Genomic DNA, 13662 nt, shown 5'->3' on the forward strand with positions numbered 1-13662 from the left:
ATGAACATGCACAGCGCCTTCAAAGGAACACCTGGGTAAACAGAGCAAGCTGATAATCACGTCTGTGGTACCTGTTATCTCTGACTGAGGCGTTAGTGTTTGTGGAGCCTGCTCAGATGAGGAGAACCTGACTCTTGAACTTCATGGTGCAGCCCTCTTGTGGCTCCTGGCTTAGAGACTCTGTTCTCACATGGACAGCTCAGACTAACAGCATTCAGGTTTTACTGCTTTTAGATCAATTACATTCAGTTAGAATAAAGGTGATGTCACTAATTTTCATGTGCCAATCAGAGTTAGGCAACATTTGAATCAAGAAGTAATGAAGGTCATGTGAAGGTATTTTGTCCATATCACTCGCACCGTCCTGATGATGAAGATTAGCTCAGGTGTTCAACTTTAATAACACACAACTGATTGTTGCTTATGTAGTCATGAATATTTATTGTAAATTAGAAATACTTGAGATGTGAAACAGTTTTCAGAGGCGTTGAGCTTCTGTTGACATGAAATACTAATGTCTGCAAATGACTGAACAGATCAGGGGTGGAGCGATTCATCAATGTAATCGTCGCCAAACATTAGGCTTTAAACAGCTACACCACAGTCACATGACTTCAACGTCGCCACCACAGCAAGGCTGTAAAGCCGTGTAGGCTTAATTAGCCACTTGTGAGCAACTGACTTTTTAAGACACATAGAAAACTTCAAAATTCATGAGTGGGATCGTGGATCATTGAATTGACACATCGATCCAGATCGATGTGTCGTGACACCCCTAATATGTCCTGATGTGTTTTATGCTGTAGAACAAAACAAAGGCAGCAGACAGGACACTCACACACTACATTGAAAGCTCCTGGCAATTTTAATTGTGCAACGTGCAACAGGATTTGACAGAGCCTGCCAAGATCACTGTTAGATTGAAACGTTTCACAATTCAAATTGTTGCTAGGAGCTTTTTCATAATGATACACTGCCTGTGGGTTTTGTTTCTATGACAACAGTATCGTGATATTGACGTCAACATGACACTACGTTAACAAAGGGTTTACTACACAGTCAACAACAAGCTTACAACATGTACAGTGATTAAAGCACAACACTCACCAGCAACATCCGCCACATCCGGTGTCCGCCGGCCGATCTGCTCCCACAAATGGTCTCTTCTGTTTTTGTTGTGACAGTGACCCAGCGAAAGGAGTCGCAGTGACATCACCAGCACCTCTTTGAAAAGTTCAGAGATTTTCAGTAGAACTAGGAGCACTCGAAGTGGCTGCGCAAAGAAGCAGGAGCGCTCTGACTAAAGACACTGAGCAACGCTTTTTCTCTGACACTCGCTCCTCATTAGAAACGACTGAAAAAAGACGTCAGCACTGAGAAAAAAATGTTGCGTGGACACAAGCCCTTGGTCTGATTTTTAGATCCAGTACCTGTGATGCTGTGTTCGCACTATGAGCAACAGCGTGACCAGAAACATTATCGCCAAGTCACCACTGAAGTGTTGCTCAGGTGCTCATTAACTTAGTTACATCGTTACTTGTTCTCAAGTTTGTATTTGATCAAAAAGGTCTCTGCTTTTGATCGATGTCTGAGTCCCAGTTTAAACATGACATTTCATCGCCCCATGGCACCACAGCACATAAAGCTAGCATAGCATCAGCTGACTGCACTAAATAACACAGGACCACAGCTAGAAATAAACACACATTATTGGTTGATGCTTCAAAGTGTCATTGGAGTGCTTTTCTTTGTAGCAGGTCACCAGTATCAGGCATCGGCTTGTAGCTTCATGTCACCGGCTTCCACTGAAAATGACCTGAAGCCTGTTGCTGTGTCACTCGTACTGTGAACACAGCATACACGTTTTTGGGTGTGCATACCCTCCACCCTGCTGTTACAACAAAATTTTAAAATCTCTTGTGTCAACCACAGACTTTATTTCAGACGTCAAACCAGAAACCCACTGACTTGGAGAAGAGGGAACCCTTAGTGATAAAACACAAACTTAACTCTGGGTGTTAGGACTCATTCCTGCAGCACTTAAAAGATCATTTTCAGTCTGAGGTTGTGTGACTATGTTTTCTGAAGTAAACATCATGAAACTCAAGGTCGATGGCGCCTTTTGTTTCTCTGCTGACAGTAGATCTGTGTGTGTGTTTCCAGGACTCTCCTCTGAAAGCTGTCCAAATGTTATGGGTCAACCTCATCATGGATACCTTCGCTTCACTGGCTCTTGCCACCGAGCCGCCAACCGAGTCGCTGCTGCTCAGGAACCCGTACGGTCGCAAAAAGCCGCTTATTTCCCGCACCATGATGAAGAACATCCTGGGACACGGCGTTTACCAGCTCACCATAATCTTCACCCTGCTCTTCTTAGGTCAGTGAACGCACCACAGCTTCATGGTCTGAAGCAGAGTCACTCAATTTAAAGTCCCCTTAAAAACCCTTAACTAGTGTAAAAAACATGAATCGTAATTACAACGTTGTTACTAATTAATAGTTTATTTATTATGAAAGGGTAAGTGAATAAAGTTTAATATGAAGACATGGAGAGATTGGGTTGATTTCTTTACCTGCTGATAAGTCTTTGACCCTCCTTCTCACAGGTGAGAAACTGTTTGACATTGACTGCGGCAGGAACGCCCCCCTCCACGCTCCGCCCTCTGAGCACTACACCATCGTGTTCAACACGTTTGTCCTGATGCAAATCTTTAACGAGCTAAATGCACGCAAGATTCACGGCGAGAGGAACGTGTTTGAGGGCGTCTTCAAAAACCCCATCTTCTGTTCCATCATCCTGGGAACCCTCCTCGTACAGGTAACCTGTGAGGGGCGAGGTGATCGTCACACCTGGTCAGCTTCACAGTGTAAAGTGACGAAGGATTCCCTGCATGATGTCGTCTCTCTTCCCTCCTGTAGATCGTCATCGTTCAGTTTGGCGGCAAACCGTTCAGCTGTGTGAGACTGACCATTGAGCAGTGGCTGTGGTGTTTCTTCCTGGGTATCGGCAGCCTCCTGTGGGGACAGGTGAGACACTTTTACCATCATTTTGATAGCAGACAGGAAATGGTGTGAGGTGGAGATGACCTCAAAAAAACTCAAAACCCATATTTGCTACTGGGTCGATTTCTGGATTTGCTGGTCCACTCCAATGTATGAGCTTAAACCTGTTTGATTTACAGACTGAACTGGTCTTTGTTGTTTTGTTCTGGCAAATTAAAAAATAGCCTACATCATCAACGTGTGCTGACGGCGCCACGGCACCAAATCCAACTTGTATTGCGGTAGTAATACATTTCTTGTGATGACGAGCTGAGACATGGCAGAGTTGTATCATGTTCACAGTGGACGCAGACGCACCCAGATATGTTTAGTTGCAGAGCCGCCTCTTCAGCAGTCGCCTGGTTGTTCACACCAGAAACACATTTCTCTGCACTGGTCAGCAAGCGTCTCAGCTCCTCTGCTCTTTGATCATTTATCATAATCAGATCATTTATATCATGAATATCTTTTATATTGTTCTAAATAGATTATCAGTGTCTTTTCTTGACAGATTCACTCAGACTTGTGGAAGAAATAGACCAGACTATCACTGCAGATCATGAGCCGCCCGCAGTGCTCCCTGCGTGAACAGCCCCAGTTGCTTAACATGGGCAGTGGAAGGAAGCGAGCAGCGCTCCACGGAAAGTCGTCGCGATTCACAGCACTTGCTTGTCCAGTGTGAATCCATTGTTAGTCTCTCAAGAAAAATAAATCTGCACAACTACGGCAACATTTTGTTTTTTAAGCCGATGAAAAAAGGCGTCCATCTGTCTGCGAGCTGAAATTTGTCTATTCATTTAAAAAAAATTAAAGCGCTGCAATGGACGAGAAATAAAGTTGACATGAGGAGTTATCTGTAAGATACTGTCTTATTTCACTACAAATACTAAAATAAGGTATGTCTTTCAAGAGCCACAGAATAATTTGTTCTATGAATATGTAAACAGTGTATAAATTAAATTAAAGAAGACCTTCTGTTTTTAATCACAAAAAAACATTTTATTCCATTTCTTTTTATCAACACTTGAATTTGTGCGTTTTCATAAAATCAATTTCACATTTAGATTTTGTTCTCATTTCCTGACGTCAGTTTAATTGTATAAATGATAATAATGAAAATAATATTCTCTTTGAGGTACAGCAGAACACGTTGTCACGTTCAGTGTTCTGTTGACTTCGTCTCCTCTGTGGTCGTCTTGTCCATCAGCATCTCCACGGCTTGCACCATAAACTTCCATAACATAAACAACCATAAACTTTCGGCATTTTCGTGCAGTTTACAAGCTGCAACATCTTCTTCCAGTTTCTGGCAGGATCTTCTTCTTCATTTGTTTTTGGACACAGCAGTGCTGTTCTACTTCACAAGATGTGTAACAGCACCTCCTATCTTATAGCAGTGAAAACACAGATTGCTGGAAAATCTCGTAAGTGGCAGGGAAAGAGTAGTCTCGCCACCAGACAATCAGAGATCTCCGGCTTCTGATAGTCTGGGGACACTCCTTTCTAAAGTGTGTTTAACACACCGGAGAAAACATCCGTCAACAAAGCAACGCCTCTTGAATTTTTGAAAAGGACACGTCCTCCCGGAAATGTGCGCTCCCCCTTTTCTCGTCCGCAAGGAAACAAACACACAGAGAGCTTGAAAATGGATGCCGAGAGATTTAACTCTGTTTTATCAAACGTGTGCTCAGTTCACAAGATTGTGGAAATGAAGGACTTACAGCGACTTTGTTTAAAACTTTTATCGCAGTGGGACTATGTTTACGAGCACAAGAGTTCAGCGAGCCACCGAAGGACCGCCCTGCAGATTTACTATTGGTTCTGCAACGTAGGGAGTTTTTTTAAACTCTGAAATTGTATCCGCCCATCTAAACACAAAATCAGGGAGAAAGACATCAGTCTTTAGATAAGCAAAGCGTCTAAAGACTGACGTGTGAGTCTAGGGAAAGAGTTGTCTCCAGTCTGATCATTGGCACACAGCTGATCGGTGCATGGTTTGTTTACATGTTGTAACTGTTAGAGCGTTTCCTTAAAGGCTGCAACATTGATCCAAACAGCTGAAAGTAGCAGCAATGGGAGTCAGTCAGAGTTTACATCATCAACAAATTAAAACTGTGACAGGATCAAATATATGAAACAGGAAGTTAGAGATAATAACCAGGTCCTCTCTGCAGCTGCTCGTCATCATTAGAAAACTGTCTCCAAACCTTCAGGTGGTCTCAACATGTAAACATGTTCAGGTCACAGAGGTGTTGAGATGGGGCGTCGGTAGCGCAGTGGATAGTGCCGGCACCCCATGTAAAGAGGCATTGCCTCGCTGCAGCGGCCGCGGGTTCGAATCCGACTCACAGCCCTTTGCTGCATGTCAGTCCCCACTCTCTCTCTGTCTCCCCATTTCACTCTCTGTCCTGTCATTAAAGGCAAAAAGCCCACAAAAATAATCTTTAAAAAAAAAAAACAGAGGTGTTGAGAAACAGGAAGTGCTGCTGTTGTGTCTGACTGACTGCATCATGTTTATGTCGGTCCACCGCTTAGCTGGTGTCCAGTGTTCCCACTAGCTGGCTCAAGTTCCTGAAGACGGCGGGTCACGGCACGCAGCAGGAGGAGATCCCTGAGGAGGAGCTGGAGGAAATGAAGGACCTGGACGAGATAGACCACGCTGAGATGGAGCTGAAGAGGGGCCAGGTGCTCTGGTGCCGCGGCCTCAACCGCATCTCGACACAGGTATGGCTTCACCTCCACCTGGGTCCTGTCACATAACAGTGTCCACTGTGACGACGTGTTCAGACTCTCCACCTCAGTGGAAAAGATTCAGGAAACGTTTATCAAAACAAGCAGGATGAGCCTCCTGAAATCGTTCCACATATACATCAGTTTTGCATAAATCATTTCAAATGTTTGTTTCTGAGTCCAAACAAAAGTGAACAGGAAGTTTAAAAAAGTAATCCACTGGATTAAGTACTGCAGCTAATGGCAGAGGGGCCTACTTCAAAGCCAGACAGCTGCGGTTTGTTTCCATCTGTGAGGCAGAGGATTTATTTATTCTAATCTTCTATGGAGAGTCAATAGAACTAACTACAGTGTAGTGGTTATCCAGTGGACTGTCACTTCACTTTAATGGTTGAATTAGAGGCAGAGTTCACAGATCAGGAGCTGAATCATCAGACAGCCAGCAGAGGACCGACCCACAAGACAACGTGTCCCAGTAAACCCGTGGTGTTCAACAGCTGACTGAAACTGCGCTGACACATGTTCACACAGGCAGTTTTCTGGCTCCTGCCTCTGCCGCAGTTCTACAGAGAAGAAATTTAAGTTGAATTAAATTTTAGTTGATGAGTATTTCTCAATTGTGTAACAAGAAATGATGAACTGTCATCATCATGTTGAGATCAAACTGGATAAAATATCAGCTGCCAGATTCACCAGCGTGGTTTGTTACTGTTTTAGTTTGTATACGTACTGTATGTACTGTACATGGACATTGTGGCCTGCAGGTCCTTTAAAAAGTTAAATTACGTGGTAATCAAATCAGATAGAACTAGAAAAGTGCTCTCAGTACAGTCAGGCAGCTCCTGTAATTCTAGCAGACGCAGCACAGCGTTTTGACAGAGCCATGGCGTGATGCGCAGAACAGATCGATTTTTCTTGCTAACAGGAGGAGGAATTTATTTAAGCACAGCAAAGAAGGAAATATCAATAAGCACAACTAAAATGGTCAAAAAGAAAAACTACATCGTCTGCTTAGAACAGATATCAAGGAAAATGACCAAATTAGCAAAATCTCGGCATCACAGAATCAAAGGAGTCCTGAAGGGTGTGATGTAACACAACAACGTCAGTGTGACATACATCATACACATCACCAGCTCTTTAGAAACACATCACATGTCAATAACAATAATTTACCGTCCCTTTTATACGGCGGCTGATCTCGTCCTCTGCTCAGAGGGTAAGGAGCTCCGGGACCTCATTGTTTTTCCAATTTGTGGACATTTTCGGCTGCTGCTCTTCTTTGAGTTAGACGCTAACTGCTATCAGCTACTCTTTAAATCTCCCACCGTGAGTCACAAAGGAAAGTCCCCAAAAGAAAAACGACCAGAATTTTCCATTAACACTAAACTCCGACTGTTTCCTCCTCTTTCAGATTCGTGTTGTGAACGCCTTCAGAGACAGCGTGTCTCCCTACGAGGGTCTGGAGACGCCTGAGTCTCGCAGCTCCATCCACAGCTTCATGAGCCACCCTGAGTTCCGCATCGAGGACTCGGTGCCTCAGATCCCCCTGATCGACGAGGTCGACTGCGAGGACGACGCTCCAATCAAACGAAACTCCCTTGTCCTGCCGCCGCCACTGACCGGGCTGTCCACCCTGCCGACTCTCCCGTCCTCACCCAATCAGAACAACACCATGGAACGCATCGTCCAGCTGCCTGGTCTTGGTCCGCCCAACTCAGCGGGGCTGCCTCCGTGTCCCGGGAGCCCTCTGCACAGCCTAGAGACTTCACTCTGAAGCCCAGAGTTCTGGTTCCTCCAAGAGAATGAAAAAAAACATTTAAAAAAAGACTCACCTGATTGGTCCTCGTCAGGAGCTCACCTGCAGGGTTTTAGAATCCAGGAAGCAGAAATGTTTCCAGATGTGTCTGTGGCTGTGTGCTGAGCGGCGGCAGGAAGTTCACACAGACTGATGTTTCCTTCTTTATTTTAATAGACATGGACTCTGCAGTTGTTTAGGAGAAGAGTGTTTGTGAGGTGATCAATAATCTGTTTCTGATGTGTAAATATTGATGTTGGTGTTGAGACGTAGTCACAGCTCACGACGAGTTCAGGTTAATTTGTGTTGAGGTTTAATTATCGATCTGTGACTGAGATGTGTAGAGTCAGTCAGTCGTAATGAGGCGGGGGGGGGGGGGGGGTTACTCTTCAAAGACGTGTTTGTAGATAGAACATTTATTTTATTTTAGCATTTTGTAAAAAGTTTTAGTCGTTTCAACGTTGTTTGTTTTAAAAGGTGTAAAAAATAATTAAAAGTTAAAAAAAACACCTCCAGAGTAAAATGTTTGTGACGCAGCTTCACATCGGAGAGACGATCTGATGAGTCCTCTTCTTCATGTCAACCTGCTGAAGCTCCGCCTCCTTCATGATGAATATATGACATCATAGATCCTTCATCATACCGTGCCCACAGGAAACTCTCCACTGCAGTCTGAAATAATTCACACTATGATGTTTGATATTCACTGAGACACTGGATTCTTTTTATTCCAAAGTCGATCATTAAAAATGTTTTCAAATCAAAGGTCTCTATCTGAGAGTAAAGAACCTGCAGTGAAGGTGGAGCTGGCTCAAATTTAACGATTCAACAAAGATGTTTCAACGATTTATCAGTCAGAACGTCACCATGAGAGCTATTACTGACTGAATTAACTAGACTGAAAGTCCTTATTTTAATTCACAAAGCAGCATTTCTAAATTTCAGAGAGTCTGTGCTGAGCTGGGTGTCGATTAACGATAAACTACACGGGTGGTTTGTGACTGTACAAGAAACAAAAGTTCTCACATTTTGAAATAAGAAAGTTGGAATATTAACATTAAAACTTTACAAGAAAAACAGTGTAATGTGAGGACAAAGTTAGAATTTAACAATTAAATAAAACCTATATTTTAGTAAAAACAACTTGACAGAAGCTGCCAAAATCAAAAACAAATGACTCAATAAATAAATGTACCAAAAATAATATTAAATATAAATGTAGGCATTAATTCATTGATAAAATCATGAATAAGTTTGGGTCAATAAATTAGGGGGGAAATGTGAAATGAAAATAACACTTAAAAATAAATTGAAAATTAAATGTAAAAAGTGCAAAAAAGATTAAATGTTAAAAAAAAAAGGAAACATCAATTTATGTCACATTTTATAAAGTCATGCTTACATTTATTTTTCATTTCTTTGGTAGATTTAATGGCATATTATTTATTTATTCATGATCAAAATCAATTAATCAATACCTACATTTATTTTTATTTATTGTACAGTTAATGGGATATTTATTTATTTACTTTATTATTCATAGAATCTCTTGTGGCAGCTCTTGTCCTCCAAACAGGAACATGGAATCTACCTGAAACAATAACTGAACCCAGCCTTCTGTGTTTTTGGTGGAATGTGGAATGTTCCTCACTTTACCTCCGGTGAGACACAGTGACAGAAACACACCTGTACTGCTGAGGTGGAATGTAACTGAGTACATTTACTCAAGTACTGTACTTAAGTCCAAAATTGATATTTAAATCTGATGCCGTTGTGTGCTCACACTCCACAACACATCAGAGGAAGTCCTGCACTCTTCATGTCGGACAGGAGAGTTACCTGACAGGTGACGTCAGCTCCCCCTGGTGGAGAAACCTGAGAATGACTTCCTGCTCCACACTGCCATGCTGCTGAGAGGTGAGAACAGTTGTGCTTTACTAACTGAACCCAGGTAGCTGTAAAATAATTGTTTATCAATTATATTGTTTATGCATAATCTGTTTTATGTCATTGTGAAGATTTATTTTAATTTACTTTATTTGAATCAAACTTTTAAATCATATCTTGAAGCATATAACCCAAAGAAAATATAATATAATGTATTTACAGTACAGGCCAAAAGTTTGGACACACCTTCTCATTCAATGCATTTTCTTTATTTTCATGACTATTTACATTGTAGATTCTCACTGAAGGCATCAAAACTATGAATGAACACATGTGGAGTTATGTACTTAAGAAAAAAAGGTGAAATAACTGAAAACATGTTTTATATTCTAGTTTCTTCAAAATAGCCACCCTTTGCTCTGATTACTGCTTTGCACACTCTTGGCATTCTCTCCATGAGCTTCAAGAGGTAGTCACCTGAAATGGTTTTCCAACAGTCTTGAAGGAGTTCCCAGAAGAGTTTAGCACTTGTTGGCCCCTTTGCCTTCACTCTGCGGTCCAGCTCACCCCAAACCATCTCGATTGGGTTCAGGTCCGGTGACTGTGGAGGCCAGGTCATCTGCCGCAGCACTCCATCACTCTCCTTCTTGGTCAAATAGCCCTTACACAGCCTGGAGGTGTGTTTGGGGTCATTGTCCTGTTGAAAAATAAATGATCGTCCAACTAAACGCAAACCGGATGGGATGGCATGTCGCTGCAGGATGCTGTGGTAGCCATGCTGGTTCAGTGTGCCTTCAATTTTGAATAAATCCCCAACAGTGTCACCAGCAAAACACCCCCACACCATCACACCTCCTCCTCCATGCTTCACAGTGGGAACCAGGCATGTGGAATCCATCCGTTCACCTTTTCTGCGTCTCACAAAGACACGGCGGTTGGAACCAAAGATCTCAAATTTGGACTCATCAGACCAAAGCACAGATTTCCACTGGTCTAATGTCCATTCCTTGTGTTTCTTGGCCCAAACAAATCTCTTCTGCTTGTTGCCTCTCCTTAGCAGTGGTTTCCTAGCAGCTATTTGACCATGAAGGCCTGATTGGCGCAGTCTCCTCTTAACAGTTGTTCTAGAGATGGGTCTGCTGCTAGAACTCTGTGTGGCATTCATCTGGTCTCTGATCTGAGCTGCTGTTAACTTGCGATTTCTGAGGCTGGTGACTCGGATGAACTTATCCTCAGAAGCAGAGGTGACTCTTGGTCTTCCTTTCCTGGGTCGGTCCTCATGTGTGCCAGTTTCGTTGTAGCGCTTGATGGTTTTTGCGACTCCACTTGGGGACACATTTAAAGTTTTTGCAATTTTCCGGACTGACTGACCTTCATTTCTTAAAGTAATGATGGCCACTTGTTTTTCTTTAGTTAGCTGATTGGTTCTTGCCATAATATGAATTTTAACAGTTGTCCAATAGGGCTGTCGGCTGTGTATTAACCTGACTTCTGCACAACACAACTGATGGTCTCAACCCCATTGATAAAGCAAGAAATTCCACTAATTAACCCTGATAAGGCACACCTGTGAAGTGGAAACCATTTCAGGTGACTACCTCTTGAAGCTCATGGAGAGAATGCCAAGAGTGTGCAAAGCAGTAATCAGAGCAAAGGGTGGCTATTTTGAAGAAACTAGAATATAAAACATGTTTTCAGTTATTTCACCTTTTTTTCTTAAGTACATAACTCCACATGTGTTCATTCATAGTTTTGATGCCTTCAGTGAGAATCTACAATGTAAATAGTCATGAAAATAAAGAAAACGCATTGAATGAGAAGGTGTGTCCAAACTTTTGGCCTGTACTGTATATTTATATTGTCCTTGATATAACCCTGGAAACCGAGTTGTGGGCTACAATTCCCACAATGCTGTTCACTGTGCCGTCATCTGGAAGAGATGCTGAGGGCAATAAACAAATCTAAACCAACTTCTCCAGGGAAAGATCAAGTAAGCTATAGTATGCTGAAGCACTTAGGAAAGAAAACGCTCAAGGAACTGTTAAAACTCTATAACAAAGTGTGGGAAAAGGGCCGGCTACCAGCAGTGTGGAAGGAAGCAGTGGTAATCCCAATAAGGAAACCAGGGAAAGACCCAATAAAACCATCTAGCTACAGGCCAATAGCTCTGACTTCAAATATATGCAAAGTAATGGAGAGAATGATTACAGAAAGGTTAACTTACCAGCTGGAGAAGGCAGGTAAGATAGCCAACTATCAAAGTGGCTTTAGAAGGAATACTGAGGAATACTATGGATCCAGTGATAAGACTAGAAACAGAAATAAGAAAGGCCCAAGCAAACAAAGAATCAGTTATTGCAGTGTTTTTCGATATTGAAAAGGCATATGATATGATGTGGAAGGAAGGCCTGCTGATTAAACTATCTAAGATTGGAGTTGGAGGGAGAGCCTTTAACTGGATTAAAGATTTCCTGTTTGGAAGGAAAATTCAAGTGAGAATCGGGAGAGTCATGTCAACACAGTATGTGGTGGGGAATGGAACGCCTCAGGGGAGTGTGATCAGTCCATTACTGTTCAGTTTAAGCATTAATGATGTGTTCTCAAAACTTCCCGTAGACATAGGCAGGTCTCTGTTTGCCGATGATGGAGCTCTGTGGAAAAGAGGCAGAAATATTGAGCGTGTCATTGGAAAACTTCAAGGAGCAATCAATCAAGTGACTGATTGGGGATATGACTGGGGATGCAAGTTTTCAACTGCAAAAAAACGTGTGTGTTCTTTACCAGGAAGAGAATCAGAGAGGATGTCAGGTTAAGAGTGTATGGGGAAGAGTTGGAAAGGGTGCCACAATTTAAATTCCTTGGTGTAGTGTTTGATGAACGCCTGACATGGTCAGGCCATGTCACCAGGATAGAGGAAAAGTGTAAAAAAGTCATAAATGTGATGAGTTGTGTGGCTGGAAGAGAATGGGGAGCAAGTTGCAGAGCACTCCACAGGTTATATGTTGCATTAATACGATCCGTGCTGGATTATGGTTGTGTGGCATATGGGTCAGCAGCTAAGAGCCATTTGAAAAAGCTAGATGTCATACAGGCACAAGCTTTACGCATCTGTTGCGGAGCTTTTAAGACATCACCAATTCCTGCCATACAAGTAGAGATGGGTGAAGTGCCTCTGGAGTTAAGGAGAAAACAGCTGATGGCCAATTACTGGGTGAATTTGAAATCACCCAACAAGAGAGGTACTACAGGACAGCTGAGAGAATGAGAAGAGCACCAGGGAGCATTTTGCAAAAGTTGGTAATAAAATAGCGAAAGAACTGTCTATTGAAGGACTACAGATAAGCCCACCAGTGGTTTACCCAGCAGAGGCTCCATGGAGACTAGTGCGTCCGAGAGTTGACATGTCTCTGCTGGAAATTAAAAGGACAGGTTTACTGAGTGCATTTAGCCACTTGATAAATCAAGAATATCAAGACTTTGTGCAGGTGTACACGGACGGGGCGAAAAATCCAGACACAGGTGTAACAGGATTCGGGGTGGCGGTACCAGGTAAAGGAGTAAGTATGTACAGTGGTGGAAAAAAGTTTTCGGACACCCTTAAAATTTTACACAATCTCAAATATTATCATGAAATATTTGTGGAAAAATCTTTTTTTGTGTTTCAAAAGGTGTGGCTGCATTAGACAGATACAAACAAATACAAATTATATTTTTTTGTTTATTGTTTACAAGAAAAACTAACAAAACTAAATTCTTGACAGTTTCAATATGTCAGTTCTCAACATTGTCGGTATCAAAGTCAACAAATAACAGAGAATGTGTTCAAAACTGAACAAAAAATAAATAAACCATCACATAATCAAATTAATATTTAGTAGTCCTGCCATTGGCACGTAGTAGAGCTCTAATCCTGGCTGGCATGTTCCCCACGAGCCTTTCACACTGTTGAGGGGTAATCTTGTCCCATTCCTCTTGAATTACTGCTTTTGATTCTTCTAAATTCTTTGGTTTATGCTTTGAAACAGACCTTTTGATAATCCACCACAGATTTTCAATGGGGCTCATGTCCGGGGATTGAGCTGGCCACTCTAAGACCTGGATACTGTGCTCCTGCAGCCAAGTTCTACTGGCCTTGGATGTGTGGCAAGGGCCATTATCTTGTTGAAACATCCAGTTTTTACCTCGACGGAACAGTGCACGCGCAG

The 13662-nt window shown here is 42.4% G+C and overlaps 1 protein-coding gene across 1 annotated transcript in view; it reads left to right on the top strand.

The window, feature by feature from the left end:
• LOC117262414 (plasma membrane calcium-transporting ATPase 1-like) overlaps nucleotides 1-8230 on the top strand; it is a 45283-nt gene extending 37053 nt beyond the window's left edge. Inside the window, exons 17-21 of the mRNA XM_033635368.2 lie at nucleotides 2164-2377; nucleotides 2607-2818; nucleotides 2920-3027; nucleotides 5578-5766; nucleotides 7187-8230. Coding sequence (XP_033491259.1) covers nucleotides 2164-2377; nucleotides 2607-2818; nucleotides 2920-3027; nucleotides 5578-5766; nucleotides 7187-7549 — 1086 coding nt within the window. The 3' untranslated portion in view covers nucleotides 7550-8230. The remainder of the gene's footprint in view (nucleotides 1-2163; nucleotides 2378-2606; nucleotides 2819-2919; nucleotides 3028-5577; nucleotides 5767-7186) is intronic.
• Nucleotides 8231-13662: the final 5432 nt, after the last annotated feature.

Source organism: Epinephelus lanceolatus, chromosome 5 (genome assembly GCF_041903045.1).
Source record: "Epinephelus lanceolatus isolate andai-2023 chromosome 5, ASM4190304v1, whole genome shotgun sequence".
In the NCBI taxonomy this organism is placed as follows: Eukaryota; Metazoa; Chordata; class Actinopteri; order Perciformes; family Serranidae; genus Epinephelus; species Epinephelus lanceolatus.